At 35.1% G+C, this 26,226-nt stretch overlaps 1 protein-coding gene across 1 annotated transcript in view; it reads left to right on the top strand.

Moving 5' to 3' along the window:
* The window catches only part of LOC123657829 (progestin and adipoQ receptor family member 4), a 119,673-nt gene that overhangs the window by 74,374 nt on the left and 19,073 nt on the right, over window positions 1-26,226 (top strand). Inside the window, exon 3 of the mRNA XM_045593338.1 lies at window positions 24,953-25,056. Coding sequence (XP_045449294.1) covers window positions 24,953-25,056 — 104 coding nt within the window. The remainder of the gene's footprint in view (window positions 1-24,952; window positions 25,057-26,226) is intronic.

Here is a 26,226-nt window from a genome sequence, read left to right as displayed (position 1 = left end):
GAATACACGTATTTGGTTAACGAATTGAATTACGATTCAACTTGCAACATCCCACTGCTGAGTATAGGTCTTTTCTCCATGTAGAAAAAGGATCGGGGCCTAATCCAATACGTTTCTCAACTGCCAGTGACGGTGACCTGGTTGTATAAGACATGTAAAATACAATCACTATTTACTTTCCAAACCGTAAGATATTAAAATGTGAAGCGATAATGGTGCATTTATCGCAATCGATTGACCTATGTTAATTTATCAACATCTATGGTACCTATTATGTATAAAAACGATAATTTCTAGTTAGTCACTTCTTTTACACTTTTGCATTTAAATTTGTGGTGCGATTGAAATACTTATCGCTCGCTTAAGTATTGGTTTTAAATTGCAATTTTACAGCAATCAATACAATATTTTAGTATCGCTGGACTTTTACAAAATACGTAATAACATAAACAGCTGGAATTAAAAAATAAACTGTTCGAGAGTATAGCAAAGGGCTAATGTGTGAGTAAAAAATCTGTTTACGTTTACTCTCTTTTAAGCGTTACTTTTATACTATTGCAATGCATCGCGATTGTATCCCAAACCACGTTTCTCACAAATTGGGAAAAACAAATTCCGAAAATACGCTATAGTAAACAAATAAATTAAAATCACTTTTAACTCGTAAGCTGAACACGAAATGAATAAAAAAGGCAACATTGAATACATTTTACCTAACATTGTAACCCTTTGACCAAAACAAGAGTCTAAAAGATAAAAAATATTTAAAAATATGCATACACAAATAAAACAATAATGAATATTCGTCATAGTTGGGAACTTCGTTCTTTAAAAATAAAACTCAATAGAAGTGTCATATAATCAAGTATATTTACTTTTTATTTGAAATTTTTCTATGGTTACTTTAAGTGTATTTTACAAAAACATTTATTTTTATAAAATGTCCAAAAATAACAAGATATGGATGTGGTACTGTGTGCCTTTAAATAAACAAATAAAATATACTACAGCAATCACACACGACCGTCTGTTTCTAAGGTAAGCTACTGAACACTTGTGTTATAGGTAGCAGCCGAGTGATATATCTCAATATTTTTTTATTTATAAATATATATAATACATGGAAATAATAACCGAACCCACAACCCGCGGACCAGAAAACAGGGCCACTACAAACTGCGCCAATGAGCTAGTCAATTATATCGAAGTTCGTAAATTCGAACTAAGTTACAGAGTAAAAATGTGTGTGTATGTGTGTGTGTGTGTGTGTGTGTGTGTGTGTGTGTGTGTGTACTTATGTACGCACGTTAGAAGCTCTACTTCGGGTACGAGTATACAGGGTGTCGGTTTTCTGTGACGGTGTGTAAAAATTTACTCTCATCATTTTTCCCTAACGCGCCAAAAGTATAACGCGCCGAAAGTATAACTTCGAAAATTATTTTCCAAACACAATAAGTAACAATTACATCTTAACTGAGGTAGGGCACAGCAGGAATTTCCTGCTCAAAATATGGAGCAGCCTGACTGGGGTAGTACCTCGACCTTACAGAAGATCACAGCAAAATAATACTGTTTTCAAGCAATATTGTGTTCCTGTTGGTGAGTAAGGTGACCAGAGCTACTGGGGGGATTGGGGATTGGGTCGCCAACGCGCTTGCGATGCTTTTGGTGTTGCAGGTGTCTATAAGCTACGGTAATCGCTTACCATCAGGTGAGCCGTACGCTTGTTTGCCGACCTAGTGACATAAAAAAAAAAAAACTTAAACCTACGCGTGACTGGATCAATTCTAGCCGAATTTTGTTTTCAATGTCTTCTAATACCTTGTAGAATATTCTTATGGAGTAGAAAACTAAGAAACTTGCACGAAAGATTAAAAATACAATAATAAGGAAAATTTCAACTTCATGTATTTGACCGCTAATAGGTTAATATAATCTTATGTATAGCTTTATTCAATATCATTTGAACAAGCAAGCAATCATAAATGTAAATAATAAGGTAAAAATTTAAAGAAACTTAAATTGATTTGTTATAATATATAAACTGTCGTCTCAATTTAGGTGAGAGAAGGGTACAGCGCGGTCGTCTATTTATGGTACGAACTGACGCTGTGTACAATTTTAACTATTTTATACAAAGGTTAAAAGGTCTAAATTTGTGTTAAAACAAAAATAAACCATTTATATAATATTTTGATAGTAGATACTGTGGCCATATTATCAAAGGCAGGCGAATTTAGTATTTTTAATCCCATGTGGCAAGCATATCGTTGAAAACTATTCAAATAAATTAAAACTAAATATACAGTCTCGGTTATAATATAAATAAATTGTAAACTTTTGGATACGCCCCTATTATTCACAAGCTACTAGTATGAGCAACGAATTTATAACGATCAATACCGTCACTCGTACCATTTGTTATCTTATTTGAAATACCAACAGAGGCTGCAAAGTATCGCGATAATGGAGCTGTAATCTGTACCTTGATCAACTGCCATACAATTCGAATGATACCTAGCATGAAGAAAGTAAAATTAAAGTGAAAAGTTACGCACACGTAAGTAAATCCCTGAAGCTTAAAGGAGGGGCAAAAAATCACACATTTGGTAAAACAATATTGTCAAGAAAGAAAATCTGCAGTTTGGTTAGCAGGAAATTTTACTTATTATTACTATTTTCAGCTCGCACCTCGCAGCTTCGCCCGCGTAGATAACACAATTTCGGCGGTTCTGTTTCTTTCCGTTAAAATATAACCTATGTTCATTCATTGAGAATGCAATCTTCTCCTGATGAAAAAATGTTTAAAATCGATCTAGTAGTTTTTGAGTTATTAAATACATTCAAAAAAAAAAAAAACTTTTTTCTTTATAATATTAGAAAAGATTTGTAAGCGCTTCCGCTGTTACAAATAATAAATACACACTGGAACACTTGGAAATAACAAATTATAGGTAACAAATAGACAGAGTTACTTTCATTGTTAATACTAGATATTATATATAGGTAAATAAATGTTGCTGCTTGAGCGCCGCACTAATCTCGTAGACTTCGATATCCGGCATGTCTTCCAAAAATGACGCAACAGTGGAGCACGTGGATTTTCGGTGTCCCGAGCCTCAGGCTTGTGTGCGCTTGACGAATACAGCTGTCCATGGAATTTCTCGACCTATTCTCGAATCTGAAGGCGAGAGCGCAAACGGTTCTCCGTCCATTGTTTTGAGCTTCGCAAGAAGGCTTCTCCCCAGTGTTCTTTGGAAAACTTTTGATTCCCAATTCCGCTCTATAAGAGTTGTAATATTTCTCGTATTAGAGCAGCGGTGATCTCTGCGTACAAGTTTCCATATCCTCTTGGAAAGAGCTTTCTGTTTAACAAATGGTATAAATATTTAGTCCTAAAAGCCCATTAATATACAGAATAAATAGAGAAGGAACTTGTAACTCAACTTTAACATTACAGCGATCCTAGGATTTGTTTGAATTATTTGTGTTAAGTACCCAAAGTAATACACGGAGCTAAAATGAAAGTTACAGCCTAACTTTCCGCAGCTCGTAGTAACAAACAGAGACTTTGACACATATTCATTTGTATAAAACATCATACATGTGCATACGTAAGTTTAGTCTTTACTTACGAGGTTTTACAGTTTCAGTTTTGATAAAATAAGAAATAGTTGTTGTATGTCTGAAAGATCAATATTAAAAAGGCTCAAGGAACATGGCCATTGGGGATGAAAATGAATAAATAAATAAAATAAATTGGCTATTATTTTTAAATTTGGAAACTATTTAAAATTGCGCTTGTTCTAAAGTATCGTCAGATTATTAGTAAAGTATCTTTTTCTCTAAGATTTAAATCTAAAATCTTAAGTGCACTTTAAGTAATTATATGAAAGTCAAATACACAAAATATTGTAAACGAATTTGAAACGAACCAGCCATACGAGGTTTATTTAATTTTAACGGCTTGATAAGATACGAATTTAACATTACGTTAAAAGTTTGAAGTATTCATTCAACGTCTGTAGCAAACCATTACTTAATGAAGACAAATCTCTCAAGTACCTCAACAGTGCTCAACCCTCGCTCAACATTGGGCGAATGAAATTGAAACGGACGCTTTGATAATATTCGTTTTAAAATTCAAGAGGTCCAATATGTCTATATATAACATACATCACTATAGATCGATCTACTTTATTAGCGTGGTGCTGTTGCATGTTACGTAACTCCTATATTTAGATTTAATTTAGTTTTTGGTGTTTTTGAATATCTACAATTAAAGAAGTTAAATAATCTCGCAAACGAAAAAAACCGACTTCAATTACATCGACAAGTAATACAACGTAGTGAAGAAAAAATTACCGAACGCACTAGTCGTCACTACGATTTTCGAAAGTTTCCCTCGATTTCTCTGGGATTCCATCATCCGATCCTGGTTTCCTTATCATATTACTACCCTTGGAATATCTCCTTTCCAACAAAAAAATAATTATCAAAATCGGTTCAATCATTATATCTACATATATACAGTCTTAACACACTTAAGGTAAAATGACTTGAAGTTTTATACTCATTTGAAAGCTTGCTTCAGCTTAGAAATAAATCAAAGACTTATCAGCAGATTTTAGATTGAACGCACATTATGTGTGAATAAAATACACTTCTAAAACCATGCTCCAAATAAATTTTGATGTATAAAATATATATAAATATATATTTAATCGTGACTTTTTGTATTGAGAGACAGCTCACTGTTCGAAAAACATGAATAATGCCGTAGTTTTTGTATATCCGACGCACAACATACATATTGACGCTCTTCGAACGACATTTTAAACGAGATGCTTATCAAGCAACTCGTTAAGTATGTACCCGTTTAAGATGACTAATATACTCGTATACGGTCAACGCATGTACTCCTATCTCGTAGAATGTGAGCCGATTTGTCTATTAAGCGATGCTAGACTAATTCGATTAGTTCGCTCGGAGGGCTCGATAAAGCTTTTGGACCCCACTTAGGTATGTACATTAGGCTTTGCGTTCTTTGTTAAAGTTTTATGTTAACTCGTTATTAGTAATAAACAAATAATGTTTACTTTTCATTTAATATGCGAAATAAGCTGAAACTAATTCGTCTTTCCACCTTTTGTGATTTAAAGAATGAAGATCCTTTAGGGCTTATTTTTGATATTTATAATTATAATTCTTTAGCTAATTATATTCTTTATACTTAGAAAAGTAAGAAGGTTATTCTTGAAAAAGTTATATTTTTAAATACTTACACTACTACTTGTACTACTACTTCTAAAACGAAAACAAAAATGAAGCTTTTCGTACTCATATCTTATACGTACTCGTATATAAAATTCTCGTGTCACAATGTTAGTTATCATACTCCTCTGAAACGACTCGACCGATTTTTATGAAATTTTGTGTGCTGGGCATAGGCCTCTTTCCCCATGTAGGAGAAGGATCAGAGCTTTATTCATATATGTATATGTATCTATGTAATGTGCATAAGTATGGTTTCACAATTTTGTAAATAAATACCCTCATATTTTATACGATATAAATAATGACCAAACAATTCTTTATTCTTTCAAAAGAATCATTAGTAGGCCTGAAATATGAGTTACTTAATTTATCACATTAAACCCTCATTCACATACGACTGTACGTTTAACTAGACGTTTCTCGTGGCTTCACCAGCGTGTTTTCATATAAATTATTGCCCGTCTTCGGCCTGTGTATTTCAAAGCCAGCAGTTGGATGGTTATCCCGCCATCTATCGGCTTTATAGGTTCCAAGGTGGTAGTGGAACTGCGTTATCCCTTAGTCGCCTCTTACGACACCCACGGGAAGAGATGGGGTGGCTATATTCTTTATTGCTGTAGCCCAATTGACTATTAGGTATTGTAACTTCCTAATACTATATACTACTGATACTGAAAAGTTTTTTCATTTATTTAATTAACCCGTAATAAATATTAATATTTTGAGTAATATATATCGTTTCTTTACAATTACTTTTTGTAAAATAATTATTTTGGAATTTTTTGCCGTCATGGCATCCGAATACCGTCATACCGAATGGATAAATAATAATAACAATAATAATATTATTTATTGAACACCATTAAAAATACAAACAATAGTAAAAATACAGTTAGAATAAGATGCACAAAGGCTGTCTTATCGCTAAAAGAGACAACCTTTGGGTATAGGACAGGACATAGAAAGTATACAAATGGTCTTTAGATAAATTACAGTAGAATATAGAAAATTATACATATATGGGCCTTTCTCTACTAACAGGAAAATCATTGTCCAAGCACTTCTTTTTACTTTGACTATATTAATGCATAGCTTTATTTATGAAAACACATAATATACAACCTGTTATTTATGGAGCCAAGCTTAATCTTTAGTTTATAATCATAATCATTTCATAAATTCGCTCTAAAAGCCACTAAAAACAGTCCTCTGTTATGTCCTAATTCCGGATCGAGTATGATTCGGTTCGGTTTTTATTAGTTGTATTTAAAAATGTAAAATCTTATAACTCTATAAACATAAAGAATATTAAATGCATGTGAACAAAAAACAATTATAATTTTAGAGAATTTTTAGTACTAAAAACTAGTGTTCGAATTTTGTCCCAAACATTTTTGAACAGTCCTCTGTCACAATTTGAATATCGCGCCACAAAAATATTAAACACTATTGTGGTTACATTTCGCGTGAAACAGAACGATAACAGTGTGAAGTTTGCTCGGTCGACATGCTAAAGAAGTCGCCGCCATTTTGCGCAGTGACAACTCCGCGTCTATGTGAGAGCCACGTCTCTGCAATGTTGAGTAAACATTCCTCTGGTAAGTCTATTTTACGGTGTTTTATGTGCTATAATTATATTTATTTAACTAAAAAATTGCTGAGTGTGATAATTTATAGCTGTCTCTGTATTATGAAGTAATATTTAAACTGATACGTGGTATGACATTTTTTACGTAAAAATAACAGTCCTCTGTGCAACAGTCCTCTGGAAATTTATAACACAGAGGAATGTTCAATGTGACAGAGGACTGTTTTATTTGATGTCCGTGTATTTTATGAATATTCTTTATAGTCTAAACTAACCTACTGCTTGCCGATAGCCTCTTTCTTTCTTACAGTAGCCTGTCACGGTAATTCAGGTATTTTGTTTTCTATTATTATGGATTTTGGAATAATAATACGTACCTAGTAACTACCTGTTTTTAAACCCTTACTTTTTTTTAATATTGAAAGTATGTTTGATTGTTTTAGTATTGCCGCAATGCCCCCAAAGAAGAAACCTAAAACTAGAAGAAATAAAAGGGCACAACAAAATTGCAGAAAGATTAAGATATCAACGGCTAAAAAATTACCCTGTAAAAAGAGAGCAATTGAAAGAAAAAGAACGACGAAAGTACCAAAGAAAGAAGGGAAAAGGTACAAGAAAACCAATTAAGGATATGAGTCGACGTGAACACAAAGCTGTGACTAAAGAACGGAGAAAGCACTGTGCTATCTATCGTGCAAAAGAAAGCTTTGAAAGAAATTACAAACAATTTTGTACGATAAAATACGCCTGAATCCGAGGGTTCTTCTTCTTCCGAGGTCTTGTGTACAAGTTATGGCGAAGCAAAGATAGTTGTATATCTTATAAAACAATTCAGAAATCAGCGCGTCAATCAGTTTTAGTACTCAAGCTTCGGACTCGTAAAGACAAAATTTCATCTGATTGCATAAACACTGTACGAACCTTCTATGAAAATGATGACAACAGCAGACTTGGCGCAGGAAAACGAGAATGCCTAACCAGAAAAGGGATTAAAAACAGAAAAGATATCTATCGGATAGTATCCCAAATTTATACAAGAGGTTTCAAGCTGAACATTTTATAATAAGCTACACAACGTTTTGTCGTCTACGTCCTTTCTAGGTCATAAGACTAAATGTAAACGATCCTGACACGTGCCTGTGCATAAAGCACGCGAACATCGATTTGAAACTGTCAGCATTGCACAGGCGAAGAATTTTGACTTACAATAGTCACACTGCTCTGCTTTAAAAGACATGTAATCGCTATGACGAGCTATGTTTGTCACGAACCTGCCAACGCTGTATTGACAATAATCCTGACTACAGGGAGTTTGATGGCAGCAAGCCTATTGAATTTAAAAAATGGATATCCGAGAAACAAACTTATAACGACCCCAAGACCTAGAATGCTCGAACAGTTACCAAATACCGAAAGAAAACGTTTACGGTTCGCCCTCGAGAACTAATAGAAGAGCTGCATGAGGATTTGGAAGCCTATTATCAACACGAGAAAAACATTAGCCGTCAATAAAATTCTATCAAGAAATATAAACAAAACCTTACCGACAAAGACGCTATCATACATATGGATTTTTCAGAAAATTGTTGTTCCAAATACGGTCGTGATTACATCTTGGTTAAATTTCTAGTAAGAAACACTAAAGGGTATCTAGAAGAAATCGCTATTTAGCGATAAGATCGCCTTTGTACATCTTGTATTGTATCTTTCTTTATATGTGTCTGTATTTCGGTGTAAATTAAGAATAAATTAATAAATAAAAACAAACACTGAATATTGTTATGTTGCAGTAATCAATAAGATAAACACAGAAGAGGGCGAACTAACACTAACCTTCTTAAAAATTGTGATGACAAAGGACACACATTCAGAGTCGATGAAAATGATGTTTCTGATGTGTCCTTTGACCAAGTATTAAAGAAGTTGCCAAACCCAGATATTGCCCTAAAAGGAAAACGAATATTTTTTAATTTAATATACCTACCTGTACCTGTTTTTGAGAAATAAGTCTGCATTGATAAGTAAACAAGACTGATTCTTAGTACCTTAGTTACCTTAGAGAGCTAAGCTCGCAATTTGTTCCTGATAAATATAAGTATTTAAATTCTGTATGTGACACAGTATTCAATAAAGAAGAGAATTTATTTGATTACATTTAATAATTAATATTATTGTGTTTTTCTTCATATAAACATTGACGTAAACTGTTCTCTGGGTGGAAAAAACAGTCCTCTGCCGCATTTTTGTTACGAAATTGCCTATAATTCGAAAAATAAGAGTAAATTACAATTGTTTTTTGTTTATATGTATTTATATTATAACTATCTATCGACTTGGCCTACTATATTTTTAATTTTCTAGAAAAATGGGTTCGGAGAACTGTCAATAGACAAGTTTCCAGTTAGTAGAGAAAGGCCCATATACATTCATACATATGTATATGTATATATATATATATATATATATATATATATATATATATATATATATATATATATATATATATATACTAGCTGACCCCGAAAACGTCATTTTGCCACATATGCTATTGACACCCTTTAATTCCCCCACGTAACAGCTGTATGAAAAATAAATGTTGGCCGATTCTCAGACCTACGCGATATGCACACAAAATTTCATAAAAATCAGTCCAGCCGTTTCAGAGAAGTAACTGTTTCGTTGTTGTGTTTCTAGTTGTAACTAACATTGTGACACGAGAATTTTATATATTAGATTTTTCACTGAATGTTTTGTTAATCACAATAAAATATAGCCTATGTCACTCCCGAATAGTGTAGCTATCTGTTAGTGAAAGAATTTTCGTGATCGGATCAGTATTTGCGAAGATTACCGCCTACAAATAAAGAAAGTTAGAAACTTTACCTATTTATAATATAGATACATGTAATTATAAATTAAAATATTATATAAGCATATACACGTAAACCCCTACTTTACGAGTATTTGATATATTCGTTTCGACGCAGGTCAGTAGGCGGTGTCTGTACTTGACAGTTCCAAAACCGCCCATTTTGGATCAACGCGCGATTAATTCATCAAATTAAATAACGACTACTTATTACTAGCGACATGCCTTGACAAGAACGGTCTGTGTAGGAGAATGTTATTTAAAACGTTTTAGAATAAACATACTAGTACAGTTTCAAAACCATTTAATACTCGTACAGGGGAATGTGACATAATCATCTTATACAGAGAACAGAGGGGCAAAAACACGACTACTTTCGAAAAGCTGATTACTGAATGCGTGACTAGATCGTTACGAAAATTGTGATCGAGCGAGGCGAACGCATATTGAGAAGAAGATATAAGTAAGTGAAGATAGAAAGAGAGAGAGTTACGTTTCGTAAGTTTGACTTTAGTCGTGTGGTCAAAGCACACTCGTTTTTCGATGTAAAAGTTCTTTATGCACGCTTAACTTGGGGAATAAGCTGGTGAATGCGTGACGAGAGCGTTTCAAAAAGTGTGATCGGGTGAGACGAACGGAGCAAGAGAGAGAGATGCGAGCACACGTTTTCCTTCTTTCTCTAATAGCCGTATTTCGTATATCTAATACACAGTGCAGGCATATTGTGCAGAAGTTTTACTTCAGTAATGTGGTCTAAAGCACACTCGTTTTTTTTTTTTTTATTTAAAGGTCCAATCCCGTGATTATGGTTGTGTGGTTGTGGTACTAGAAGACTCCAACGTTCATTTTGTTCACTGGCTTGTACAACAGAGCATGCCAGTGAACTGTTGACAGGATTCAGAACATTAGGTACTGATATCAATGACCATATACCCTCTGCTAAATTGACTGATTCGAGGGTTACTAAGTTATTCCTTAGAATGCTAATGTTATCTCAGTAACATATACGCTGAGCATATTGTGTCGTAAATAAAAATATTTTCTACAAAAACATATAAAAAATATAATTCGTTACTTTATGACATTTTCGTAATAAATCTGGTATGAATATATTACAATTCTTTCCACGCTCATTACTCGTGTTGTTTCAAATAAACCGAATTCATTTCAATACTAAAATGCTATAAAAATATTTGCGTAAAAATAATGACGTGTCATAGACAGAAAGAGATTTATATTCTGAAAGCTATTTAACAGATGAAACAATTTAAGATCATGCGGTTTTGCGAGACTAAGAAGAAAATTAAGTAAAAATATAATAAAGAAAGGAATACACAAAGAACATAATACTGCGCATAATATCATAAACTAAATAAAGGTATAAAAAACGAAATTTAACAAACTAGAAAATCGTTTGTATATGTTTAACTTTATTATACTCGCAGTTTATTACGTTATTCTTCTTTTTTATAGTTATTCTGGTGAGAAAATTATGAACAATAACTTAAATGTAGAGAAACGCTAGTTCATTCAAACAGTGATCTTTAGAAAAAATGATTTTTATTTGTCGTTGAATGGGGACACTCGGTGACCGTCCTATTTCCCGGGGTGTAAGCAAGAAGAGCATTCATTTGTTAGAGAACGGCGCCAACTGTCGCCAGCGAACACTCACTAATTGAAAACTTTCAAGCAACTTTTATCGCATGGATCTAATATCTTAGATCCATGCGATAAAAGTTGCTTTGAAAAGCCCCTTTTGAAACTGTACTTGCTTGTGAATTGGTTGAAATCAATCGAACTAATGGAACCCGTTTCAGGTCAATTGAAATGACATATTTGAATACATTGTAATTAATTCTATATACTAGCTACACAAGTTCTATACTGTTTATATTAAAACTGAATCACAAATATAAAAAATGTACAGAATATAATAAATAATGTTGAATTTAAAAATTATATAGATAATTGCGCTGCTACCTTTTCAATGCATATTATCCTATATCTAAAGGTTGTCTGGAAGAGATCGCTACTAAGTGATAAGACCGCCTTTGTACATTACTATGTGTAAATAACTGTTTTTTGTAAAAAAAAAATCCTAGTGGTGTGCAATAAAGTATATTTTATTATTATTATTATTATTAAATAAATACTTAATAAATAAATAAATAATAAATAAATAAATAAACGCTTCACATTCAACGGCCCCCAGTAGGATTTCCTCCTGTGTCGGGGGTCAAGCACAAACACCCAGACCACGACAAAAATCTATCTATATGGCCAATGCATATGTCTGTCATAATACAAATGTCTGTAGTGAGCGAGAATCGAACTCACGACCGCCAGCAAAACAGCCAGTGCTGTGACCGCTGCGCTAAAGCGTCGTCAAATATAATCAGTACATAAATTGTGTTTGTTTTCAAATATAGTTATTATTTTATCGGAGTTTTACGATACTTAGTAAAATACACATAATTAGGGAAAAACTAAACGTGCGGACCACACGACAAGCGACAACCAGCTTTCGAAAAAATTTATCAAAATCGGTACACCCAATAAAAAGTTATGCGGGCCAACATATAAAAAACACAATGACATTGAGAACGTCCTTCTTTTTTTGAAGTCGATTATAAATTTAAACACACACTACGCTATTTTATCAGCGGTCACAAGTTCAAGTTCGGTTCATGAGGAAATGTATCGGTGCAAATATTTTGTATTTTAATATTTATAAAATAATGTATTGTTTCCAAGTCATTAACTATTAAAAGCAATCAATTTGTTTTGGGAAATCCAATTTATAATAATTTTTACATATGTATGTTCGATTTCAATCAATAACATTTATTTTTGAACCATTAAGGAAATAATTTAAAAAAAATAATCAATATTAAAACGGTAATAATTGCATATTTAGTGTTTTGGTTACGAATGTGAATTATCTTAATACCTTAATACTTTCATCGGTATAGTTTTTTAACCGACTTCAAAAAAGGAGGAGGAAATTTTTTTTTAATGCATGTTCGGGGATAACTTCGTCGTTTATGAACCGATTTTGATAATTCCTTTATTTTTTGTTAGAAAGGAGATATCCCAGGTGTGGTACATGATAAGAAAATCAGGATTTAATGATGGAATCCCAGAGAAATCGAGGGAAACCCTCGAAAATCGTAGGTATGACTAGTGTGTTTGTTAATTTTGTTCGGCTCCTCACGTTTTATTACTTGTCGATGTAATTGAAGTCGGTTTTTTTTTCGTTTACAAGTAAACACAATTATTTTATAATTATCGTACTAAATAACGTTGTATAATAAATATTAATAGATTAATACCATACCATTTTTTTATAATTTACGGATTAAGGATATCGGCACAAAAATATTTAAAGTAGATGGCACAGGATTCAGGTGTACTTTAAAATTCAATTTTAAATTAATTTTAGCTGAATTCTATAACATATTTAAACTAAAAACTTTAAATATAAATTTAAACTTAAAATTTAGTGAATGGGCCTCTGAAGGTATTTTTATAAGAGTAAAAATAGGCAGTACAAACTGTACGGTATGAAGCAATGGAAGCAAGAATTTTTTGGATTATGTAAATCAATATTCTAAAACTTTTAAGGCTGTTTGCATAGCTGATAAATCGAAATATATCAAAACTAAAATTATTAATTCTGATGATAAAATTAAGTGCACCTGGAATATAATTAATAGCATGTAAGGGAAACGTAATAAGCAAACTATGTCAATTGAATAGTGTTGCCCAAATGCAAGAACAAGACGAGACTTAGCCAGTCTTGGTCTTGGTCTTGCGCCAATACACCTGGTCTTGGTCTTGGTCTTGGTCTTGCGCTCCCAGTCTTGGTCTTGGTCTTGCAGCAAGAGTCTTGCAAGTCTTGCAATTACCTATTAGTCTATTACTATTTATTAAAGTTTACTTTAAATCTTAGAAAAACGTATTAGAATTGGAACATTGTGAGCTTGAATTAACATAGCCATAGTAAAGATCTGAAGATTTGATAAGAAATTCGAAAAATCAACTGACCTATACGTCGTTTTCCATGGAAGTAACTGTTTCTTAATAAACATTTATGATTTATAAGCTTACATTTGCTTAAACATGTAAAAAAACAAATTAATTACAATAACTTGACTGTATTTTAAAGAACAATACTTATCTGTCTAGAAAGAGATTGAACCCTCAACTTATAAGAAATTTAATAAAAGAGTTTTACGATTTATCATTTATTTGAATAAAAAATAAAATACAACACAAATCAACAGCTTTATCATTAGGTTATGATACTTTATATCAATTTTTTTTGACCAAGAATTAATACAAAGTAACCATCTGGCTGACTCATCACTTAACCTATTTCTATGTTTTCTAATTACTAATGATGCTTTAGAAAATAACCTCTCAGCAGGTACTGAAGTTGCAGGTATTGAGAGAAAATCACGGGCCATTTTCGATAAAATCGGATACTCTGTCTCATGCGTCCTCCACCAATCTAAAATGTCTTCCGAGCTGGCAGTTCTTGGTTTTCTCAGGTACTCCTCCAACTCGTCTATCACTAAGCCTTAAAGACAAGATCCAGATGACGTCGAGGGACATTCATAGAGTTTATCAAAGTCTATTACGTCTTCATCTTCATCACATACTTTATTTTCTTTTTCTGGTAATTCCAGAGATTTGTTCAGTGAGTGTAAACTTTTATATTCTTCATAAAGTTCATTGAACTTGCGCAGACTTTCTGTTTTAAGTTGCTTCCCCCACATTGTCAGGTCAAAAGTCTGAGCCTTATGCCTTGGGTCTAAAATTAAAGAAGTACAATAAATCCAGTTGCTCTTCTTGTAATGTTTAAGCATTTTGTCTCGAGCTGCTTGGAAAGCTAGAATGAGCCTTTCATCCACTTCAGATCGATTAGGTTTCTCATCTAACTGTTTTACCATGGATTCAATTTTATCTAGCAAGAGATTGAATGATACAATGACTAGCGGTAATGTAACATATTTGTCTCCACCAAGTTTTGTACTTAAAAGTTTAAAGTTTATTAGAAATTTATGTAATTTTTCGAGTACCTGCCATTCATTAGCTGTGATTTGAAAATCATTTAATTCGGTGACAGAACTACACAATATGTCAATGCCCGCTCTCACTTTTAAACCAAATCCAATCATATCATGTGTGGAATTCCATCTCGTTGGACAGTCAAGAATGGTATTTAGATTTGATGGCACGCCAGCTGCTTCACAAGCAGACTGAAACTTCTTCTTCACTATCTCACTTCTTTTTATTTTACTGGAAATACTGCGTAACTTTGTTACAGATGTACGCGAGTCAGCAATATTTGGTGCAGATTCTTCATCTTCCTCATCCTCAGTTTCGTCTGCATAGTCTTCGTACTGCTGATCTTGCGCGTTAGTGTCAGACTCACAGTGTAATGCTAAGGTCTTTAATAAATCTTGTACACCAAGGTTTAAAATGTGAGCAAAGCACCGGAAATGTTGATTGTCTGAATCAAAGTGTGGCGGCAGCTGTTTGCCCAGTTCATACATAAATTTGGTATTTGCAGTTGCGTTGTCGACCGTGATACCTTGTATTTTATCAATTATGCCATATTCCAATAAACATTCATGGAAAATCGTTGCAATATCTTCCCCAGTATGTCGACCGCGTGATGGTATAAAATCAAGAACTACAGATTGATACTTCCATTCGTTGTCTATATAATGAATAGTAACCCCGTAGTAACTCCTACCAGCAATTGACGTCCACACATCAATGGTAAAAGACATTTTAGATGATAATTGTTGAAGTCGTTCCTTGAGATTCAATTGGAGCTCTTCAAATCGCTCTTTGACTTTCCTTCTAAGTGTAGACCTTTTAGGAAACACCATATTAGGGCAAATACATCGAAAATATACTTGTGTAGCTTCGTCATCGAAAAATGAGAAGGGAAGATATTTTTTCACCACCCAATCAACTGTAGCTGTCGTGATGTTGTCACTGCTGTTTTCCGACTGAACAAAACAATAAATCTTGTGTTATTATTTAAAACATACTAGGTTTGAGCGTATAAGAGGAGGAGGTTTGTTGTTGTTAAATCGAGAAAATCGTTAAATTGATATTTGTTATATTAAGGTTGCACTGTACTGTAATTTACCAAAATAAAGTACTTAGTTGTTACTGGCCGATTAAATGAAAATATGGGTGTTTATAAAAAATATTTAAGACGATAATTACATACTTAATATGTCGCACCCCTAGATGAAAACACCACTAACTCAAAAATACTTACGTAAGTTAATGGCGTTTTTGAAAGTATCGCATGAATAGCTACGCAGAGTTAAAATTCTTTTAACTGTTAAAAAAATATTCTTACCTGTCCACTTCTTCCAGCGGTTACTAAAAAGCTTGTGATATCTCCACTTAATTTTGGTTTAACAGGAAGAAATATTTCTGATTCCTTTTTGTGGAAAGATATTAGATGTTTCCTTAAGCCTGAAGTGTTTCTGTTTTTCATTTTTATTTCAATCTTTTTATGTAGGCACAATTTACAGAAGGCAGTTTGGGATGCATGAATTATTTCGAAAAACTCCTCAAATTTGCTTTTGGGTTTTTTAGATCTGTGACTCAAACTCTCGTTACTCGGACTAGAATAATTTGAATCTTCGTCACTCATATTAAATTGTACACGTGATACGTTTTTAGAAAACAACGAAAATTAGTAAAAACAATTATTAAGTTAGACTCGAAGCACAGCTCAATTGGAAATGACTGGAATTAAAATAATTCCTTTATTTATAGTACGTTTCCTTGCTTTCTACCGCGCCGCCTCGCCACGTGCCGGCTCTATGAAAAGGATGCCGCCGCAAATCAAACAATGCCGCGTGCGGCGTACAAACACACACTAAATATTACCTACTTGTACAGACGCGACGCGTGAATAAAATATATGTAAAGAATTAGTGCCAATCACTATTCTTTACATATAAGTGAATGTTTTGGCGTACATCTATACTAATATTATAAAGCTGAAGAGTTCGTTTGTATGTTTGATGACAGAAGTTTTAAAATAAATAAATAAGTCCTGAACGTCACTATACCTCCAAAGTTACTATTCCTCGTGGACGAAGTCGCGGGCACAGCTAGTAAATACTTACTCTCATCATCTCTCTCAGAGATATTCGGGCTGGTAAGTAATAGAAAACTCTTATCGCAGGCTTTTTATTTTATTAGTAGGTAAGTACCTACGCTTTTTATATTATTTTATTAGTTTTGTAGAATTTTTTTACACGTTTCAAGTATATTTAAAAGTGGCTACAATATTTATTAAACGGGTGATATTTGAACACTTTTTGCTATTTTTTCTTGTAAAAACTTAAGAAATATAATGACTAAATGTACAATAATAGTACCTAAGTAATTAGTTTAAAACCATATAAGTAATCAATATTATAATATATACTTACTAGAATGAATTAATATGACATCTACTACCTATCCTTACCATTTTATCCTAATCATAATACTACTTGCGTGATCAGTATAATGTATTCATTTTCATTCTAAGCACTCTGAAACTTATTTATTCTTTGGAACACCTGTAGGTACTCTTAAAATTCGAAATTATTTTGCATGAGTATACCTACGCCCTATGGCGGCAATCAAATAGTGTCAAATGTTATGATTTCGGCGTGGCGGCAACGATTGTTTTAGATTTCAAAAGAAGCCGCCGGCGCGTGTATCATAACCATGTACTTCCGAAAAGCGGCAAATTTCTTTGAGAAGTAAGTACAAAACCTTTGATGCCGCATTATCAAAGTGCCGATGGTTAAAACATAACTATGCATGCACTCAGTTTGATTTTAATAGATATTTTTTTATTCGCTATGTTTATGGTATTAGTCGTAATGCGCATAGGTCCAGTTTTTCATATTCTTTGATACAGTTTTTTGCGTCTCATAGAATTCCTAAGCGTACCTACCTATACACCGAACTGTTACACCTAACTACTCAGTGAAATAGCGCTAAGTCCTAGCTGCAAGACGCAAGAGTCTTGCAGGCTATGTCTTGTTCTTGCTCAAGTCTTGCACGGTCAGTCTTGGTCTTGGTCTTGCTAAAAATACGCGGTCTTGTTCTTGGTCTTGGTCTTGCAAAAACGCAAGAACAAGACCAAGACTGCAAGACCAAGACTGAATTTGGGCAACACTACAATTGAATTAAATATAAATAATGCTATTGTAAACTAAGATGACAAGTCAGCAAACGTCTGTGAAGCCTGAGAAAAACAAATGATCTGTGGGATCATTTCAGAAAAGTTAATTAGTACTATAATTGATGACCTCGCTCCGTACTTAGTTAATAATTTTGAACAATGCTCTTAATGTAGGTTCTTTGCAGATTTCTTAAATATAGTTTTACGGCTTTTTAATAAAATAATAATAATTAAAAAAAACCGCCTGTGTGAAGAACAACTAATAGGAAATCAACTGAAAATGCTGGAACAAGATAAAAATTCTATAATACCATAAAACCAGCGAAATAAATTGAAACAATATCAAACATCATGTACTGTACACTTAAAAATATCAATATGGTAGTTCTTCGAAGTTTTATGCAACATCGTACATAATATGTAGTTGGAGACATGCACAAAGAGAGAATGATTTGACTTATCCTTCAATTTCATGCCTCCAACTGCATATTATGTAAATATTATGGTTTTACCAGAGTGACATACAGGCAGTATTAAATTACTACCAAATTATTTAATACATAAAAATAATCGTTACCCTTATCTTATAATGGTTATTTATTATATTATAAGCAATATCAGAATCTATAATTACAGTTATTTCCATATAAACTTCTGCTCTTTATATTATTGGTATAGGAAAATTTATGGAAAAAAGCTACTTATGATTAATATGTACGATTTTATTTTTGTGTTACCCACACATTAGGAATTCTAAACATTTTTGAATATCATATCAAAAATTGACCGCTCCAGCGGGATTCGAACCCGCGTCTCCGACTGACCGTGTCGGCGCTCTAGCCAATTAAGCTATGGAACGATATACTTATGATTAGTTGACGAGTCAAAGCTTTTGACTATCGCGCGCTACGATCCCGCTACTGACGATTTCTGTATAGACATTTGTAATCGTCTGTTTGTTTGTATCTGTTTTTTGACTGAACTCCGATACAAAATCAACATTTAAGTAGGTAATGCGAATGCCAGGTAAAAAAACTATAAAATGTAAATTGCATGTGACGTACTTGAAATGACGTTCGTTAATCGTTAAATTATGTAAGTTGTTAGTGGTCAACAAATTGGCCTTCGAAGTGTTCGTGGCAATCTAACCAATCAGAAAGCAATCAAGAGCCGAACTGAATAGAGCGGGTTACTTCCGGTATTCAATACTATTTTCCATTTTACCTCCGTACTCCGAATTTCAATAGCTCTTTCAAATTGAAGCATTTACAAATTTGTTTCTTTACAAAAAATATAATTTTTGTTCCTGTGATGAGTAATGTGACCGGAGTTCCTGGATTGGGGTAGGGTCGGCAACGCGCTCCAACCTTTTTGTATAATATTTACTACGAAATAAAGTAACTAAATGCAAATAAAACTGCATAAAATTATTAAAAAATGAAAAAAAATAATTTAAAAATATAAATTGTAAAAAAAGATAAATATGTATATGTTCAAAACTAACTAGTCGCGATAGAGCGTTGTACGTTTGTGCAATTTATAAAATTTTTAGATCACGTGTATCTAGTCATTATAATTATATAACCATAGATTATATCGCTAGCACGATTTATCGTATGTGATTTAATTTTTACATTTTTGTTTCATTTATCGCGCCATTCTTGTCCAGAGACACGCCCTGGCTACGTACTATTATAAATTGTGAACTACTCAGACTTAACTATACAGACTACATTTCCACATCTGGACAAAGGCTTTTTCATTTTTAATGCAGATTACCCGACTCTAATTCAGCTTGTAACATCCCACTACTGGATATGGGCCTCTTTCTCTAGTAGGAGAAGGATTGGAGCTTAATCCAGCACGCTACTCCACCGTAGGTTGACGGATAAATACGATCGCTATCAGGTATTTAAGATACCGATAGCTTAATGTGCTCTCTGAGGCACGGTGGGGACACTCACAAAGACAGACACCACTACATTCTTCTTCTTCCTTCTTACGGTGCCTCTTCTCTACGAAGGTTGGTGACCATCATGGCTATCTTAATCTTCGAAGCTGCAGCACGGAAGAGAGAGCGAGTACTTAGATTAAACCATTCACGGAGGTTCTTCAGCCAGGATGTTTTCCTTCTGCCTGGTCGGCGTTTTCCCTCGATTTTTCCTTCAATCACAAGCTGAAGAATCCGATATCTGTGTCCTCTCATTATGTGACCAAAATACTGCAGCTTCCTTTCCTTCACAATCCTCATTATCTCCAACCTTTTATTCATTCGGCGCAGAACCTCAACATTTGTTATTTTCATGGTCCAGGATATTCGGAGCATACGTCTGTATATCCACATTTCAAAAGCTTCTAGTTTTGAACATAATGCCGAGGTCAAGGTCCAACTTTCGACCCCATAAAGTAGAACACTGAATACACAACAGCGCACGAGTCTCATGCGGAGTTTTAGGCTAAAGCGTTTATAGCACAAAATCTTTTTCAGCTTCATAAAGGCACTACGGGCTTTTTCTATACGGACTCGAATTTCCTGTTCGCTACTCCATTGTTCATTTATGTAGCTACCTAGGTATTTAAATTTTTCTACGCGTTCAATTAGGTTGTCTTCCAAGAATAGATGTTCATTAATCACTGGGGTCTTGGATACTATCATAAAATTGGTCTTTTTCGTGTTTATTTTTAGTCCGTATTTGTTGCTCGCCACGTTTACAAGATCCAGCAACTTTTGTAGTCCTACAATATTCTCCGCAATAAGAATCGTATCATCAGCATATCGAACATTGTTCACGACTTCTCCATTTATCACTATACCTTCATCGGTTTCATAGAGGGACTCGGCCATGATTCTTTCGGCATAGAGATTAAATAGTAAGGGTGATAAAATACACCCTTGTCGAACGCCACGCTTGATTTTAGTTTCTGTGGATAGTTGATCTTCCACCTTAACCATTGCTTTTTGAGCCCAGTACAGATTAGCAATCACTCTAAGGTCATGCTTGTCGATACCAGTATGTTCGAGAATCTCAATTAGCTGTTCATGTCGTACTCTATCAAACGCCTTTTCGTAATCAATAAAGCATAAGTACACTTTTTTATTCATGTCAAGACATCTCTGAACTAAAACGTTTAGACAGTACTGTGCATCTCTGGTACCTAAGCCATTTCTAAAACCAAATTGCGTTTCTGATATATGTTCTTCACATTTCCGGTAAATACGAGCGTGTATAACTTTTAAAAAGATCTTAAGAACGTGGCTCATTAAACTAATTGTTCTGTGGTCTTCACACCGTTTTGCGTTTAGTTTTTTGGGTATAGTGATAAAAGTAGATCTCAACCAATCATTGGGGAAAACACCAGTTTTGTAGACCATGTTGAATAGATTTTTGAGGACTAGGGACGATTTGTTGGACATAATCTTTATAACTTCTGTGTAGACAGCATCAGGACCTGCAGCTTTGTTTATCTTTGAAGTTTTTATCGCATTTCTTACTTCTGACTCTAATATCTCTAAATATTCCTCCGGCACCTCTATATCAATATTGTCACTTCTGTTATCCGCGAAAAGTCTCTCTATATATAATTCCCATTGATTAATTTTGTCTTGAATTTTGTGTATTAGATCCCCATTATCATTAATCATCGCTACAGCGGTCCGTTTTGTTAAAGGTTGTATAATTTCGTTTATTTTCTTAAACATATTAAAGGTATCATGCTTTTCCGCCAAAGATTCAATTTCTTCGCATTTCACATGTAACCAACTCTCTTTTGCCTTTTGTATCTTTGCATTTATTTCCTTATTTAACTCTATATATCTTTTTTCGTCCAACTGTTTCATCACCCGTCGTTCTTCAAATAAGTCTAGTATTTCGGCTGTCATCCAGTTCTTTTTAATATCCATCCGGGGGGGTCTTAAATATTTCTCTTCCAAACTTACTATCTTTCCCTTTATCTCTTCCCAATTTTGATTTATATCTTCCCCATGCATAGATACGTCACTAAAAACATTATCTATTTCCCTTGATAAAGTATCTTTTATATTTTCTTGTTGTAGTAAACGCATATCCAATTTTTGATGCATTGATTTTTTAACTTTTTTGAGTTTAATTCTTAAGACCCCCACCACTGGATTATGGTCTGAACCCACGTCTGCTCCCGGGTACGTTTTCACAGATGTAAAGCTGTTACGAAATCTCTTATTTACCATAATGTAATCAATCTGGTTGCGCACTATATGTCCCGGTTTATCCATAGGTGACTTCCATGTGTACAAGCGGCGCGGTGGTAATTGAAAGAAAGTGTTTGTGATCACATAGTTGTGTTCCAGACAAAAGTCAACCAGGCGGTCGCCCCGCTCGTTTCCACTTCCCAGTCCAAATGACCCCACAACGTCGTTTTTTGGTCTCTGTCCAACCTTTGCATTCATGTCTCCCATAATTATATTGATGTCATGATTTTTAGTAAGCTTCAGACATTCCATGATGTCAGAGTAGAACGACTCTATAGCGTCATCAGAGCTTTCGGCTGTGGGCGCATATACTTGGATAATGTTTAAATTGAATGGATGGCCATTTAACTTTAGTAGAGCCACCTGACTGATAAGTCAAAGGGGTAAAATTAATAACGTGCTTTGCCATCTCTTTCGTTACAATGAAACCAACTCCATTCCAGTGGTGCGTATCGTAATTTCCCGAAAAATAAATCTTATGTTTTCCCCAAAACGTTTCTCCTTTCCCCTTCCATCTCATCTCACTAACGCCTAATATATCCAGTGACATTCTTTCCATTTCTTGTATTGTGTTGTACGTCTTTCCATCCTCGTATATACTTCTAACGTTCCATGTTCCCATTTTAAAAGCACACCCGGGGATTCTTAGCACCCTGTGGCCATTCAAGGCCTGCCGGGGACTCAGGGCCGTTTCCATTTCTGTACTTTCCATGACGGCAAAATCTTGGGACAAATAATACGGTAGTTTCCCCTTGCCTTCCGTATCGCAGTAACCAGGCCGCGTTTGCGCCCCTGCATATCTAGTCAGAAACCCTTCTGATGACTTTCACCTCGGCTTTCTGCCAGTACTGTTTCCGCTGCTGCCCAGATCCAGGGGGGGGGTGTGCTTATTTAATGGCGGCACTTACTCGCCACGTCACAAGGGTTGTCATTGGGTATATGTAGCATTTTTTAAGTAAGCCTGTCCCACCAGACTCACCACTACACCCTGATAGCCCCTGTCGCTGCTTGGTCGGGGACTGCTAATTTCGTATATTCGCAGCTAACCACCATATCTGGTGGCCATTCGCCATCCGCCACCTGCGACCCCGTTGGTAGCCTGCAGCTCAGCCCCAACAACTACATTAGAGCGGATATTTATAAAGAACAAATGTAGTTCAATTCGTGAAGGTACTCTACCATGTACCTTATGATACTTTTAAAATCAATCTGATATGTATTTTTTTTGTTTTAGTGTACAATAAAGTGTATTGTTATGTTGTTATATTATGTTACCAGTGATTCACACATACACAGATACGTTGATCAACTGATAAAACACTAACTGATGAAACAAATTCAAATACAAGAGTACTTCGTGAGTTATCGATAAAATATACCTATATAATAATTCGGACTGGATAGCTACGGCAAAAAAATTTTAATGTTTATATTGGTATTACTATCAAATATAAAGCTGAATTTAAGATTAATCTGGTTGAGGAACGGATTTTATTTCAATCAGTTTATTCGTGGCTGGGTTAGGCCTTCGCCTCGTGGCGGAGGTCATTGCCGAGACCTACTCATACGTCTCTAATAGGAGGACTCTCGGTGAGAACCCAACGTTGGACGGGATCCTACGGGTGCACCATATGGGGCAAGAAGCATTAATGCGGAGGTGGGGGGAGGATCTGGCGAAGCAGCCGTATGGCACACGCGTAACGGCTGCCTTGCGCCCGATCCTTGAGCGGTGGGTGCGCCGTAAGTACAAGCCCCTCACCTTCTGTCTGACGCAGGTTCTCACCGGGTACGGCTGCTTTGGTGAATACTTGTGTCGGACGACCCAAGAGGAGCTGACGACTGGATGTCACGATTGTGGCGCGGCGGTGGACTCTGCCCAGCATATCCTCGAGGTGTGCCCGAGATGGACGGCGCTGCGTCAAGATCTGACGACAGTCCTCGGAGGGGACTTGTCACTGCCATCACCGCGATGGTCGGCGACGACGAGTCCTGGACGGCGATGGTCTCCTTCTGGGACATTACTGTCTCGCCACTGTACATTAATGACGAGCGGATGAGAGAGGAGGCCACAGACGAGGCTTCCGTCCGCAGGCGACGAAGGGGGGTGCGTAGGAGGCGCTACTTAGCTACTTAATTTGCCCCAGTGACGCCCCTGTGCTCGTGTCGGGCCGGGATGGAAACCCGGTCCTGCTAGACACGGATATCCGTCGATAGCTAGCGTCGATCTGCTAGATACGGATAGTCGTCGGGATTATTCAGAGGTGAGCCGGATAGTCCCTATGGAGGAGAAGTCTGGCTTTTTCGCCGAGGCCAGCTGGTTTCTTGAGGGATCCTGTTGCCTGCAGATCCGGGACCCTCCAATTAAAGCGGCTGAAGGCTCCCGCAGGGGTTTGGTCGGTATTGCACCCCCCAGTGCTGAAGCCGACATACGGTCTAGGACTGCTTACCCGGGCGTCCTGGATATCACCCGTAAATGGGTTTCCCTGCGATACAAAAAAAAGGCCTTCGCCTTTCGTACACGTTCAACACGTTTAAGTCTCAGTGTTCTAAAAAAAACATATACATAATAGCTGAAGTACTATTGGTTTACCGTTATTTACTTTAAATTACACACTAAAATGTCATAAGATTCACAATAATTATATTTCTGTCTCCAGGGGATTTACCGAAATTTTTTCTACAATCTTTTTACCCTTCACTTTTGATTAAGCAACAAATCATTTCAATGAGTATGTAAGTAGATTTAACCTAGCGAATGAATTGCAGGTGCGATACCGATGGTGACGGCTACGGTGTACTGCGCGCCCACGCTGCTGCGCTACACCGCGCTTGCCATCTACTGCCTGGGCAGCCTGCTCGGCCTCTATAAAGTAAGAACATATATAACTATTACTAATATAAATATAAAGGCAAAACATATAATTTTTGTTTTGGCCCTGTTTAATAATCTGTTTCTCGTTTTCGTTTTCAAGATTTTATAAATCGGTGTCTCTATGAATGCAGGATATATTATATAGCAACAATTAGTTATTAAACATATGTATGTATGTTGTTGGATATCCTTCATTGTACGGCTCAGTCATCCATTGCCATTTTTATATTAGTATTTATTTATTTAAATAATAAATAATATAAAAATGGGCCAGTGTTTTCTTTACTTCGCTATCACTTAGACACGTTCCTTGACCAATTAAATCGCAGCTAATTAGGATGCCGTGTTCAAATTGACCAGATTAAATCAGCCATTCAGACAGGCAACTTTTACTAACGCTAACAGACTGTAAATAGTTCCACCGGAATATATAAAAACGGAATGAAAAGCAATTAATAATTATTTTAAAATGCACTAGGACAATGGCACTCGGGGACAGATATTTCTTTGAATAAAACAGTAATAGATGTGCAACGAGAACTGTTCCACGCTCATATCATATTAGAAAATTAACAGAGTAAACTCTCTTATAACATATATTAACAAATGAAATCGCCGAAATATATATACACGAAATAACTTCCGCAAAACTGCGCTTAATTGGATGATTCTCTTTTTGTGTTGTTTTATCATTATTATTAGATGTATATAAAAAATAGTGTGACTTAAGACCGCACGGCAGAAGTGAATACCTATTAATACATATCAATAATAACTATTAAATTAATAATTACAATTATTACGTACTAATTGAATATACTAAACACACAACAACGAAGAGCTGCAGCTGACTGTATCTTTCTCGCTCGGGTACACTCGGCGGTCCCGAATTTACCCAATCAAGTCTTTCACCTCCGAGCGTGACGAATAAGCCTAACTTACTACCTACTTAAAATGTGTGTGCGGTGCGCCAAAAAAGATTTCACTTCAAAAAAAATTACGATTGAGAATACATTCACGCCAAAAAACATGGCGGTACGTTCGCCGGTGAGCTAGTATTTATTAATTAAAACTTATGTCAGTCGAATAGTTGAAGCTGCAATTGCCACCGTAAAGTAATTATATTTCTAAAAATATATCTACTTGTTGACACTGTTTAACAGTGGAA

Source organism: Melitaea cinxia, chromosome 11 (assembly GCF_905220565.1).
Source record: "Melitaea cinxia chromosome 11, ilMelCinx1.1, whole genome shotgun sequence".
In the NCBI taxonomy this organism is placed as follows: Eukaryota; Metazoa; Arthropoda; class Insecta; order Lepidoptera; family Nymphalidae; genus Melitaea; species Melitaea cinxia.
Note: the sequence above shows the minus strand (reverse complement) of the source record. Positions and strands in the feature narration are given on the sequence as shown.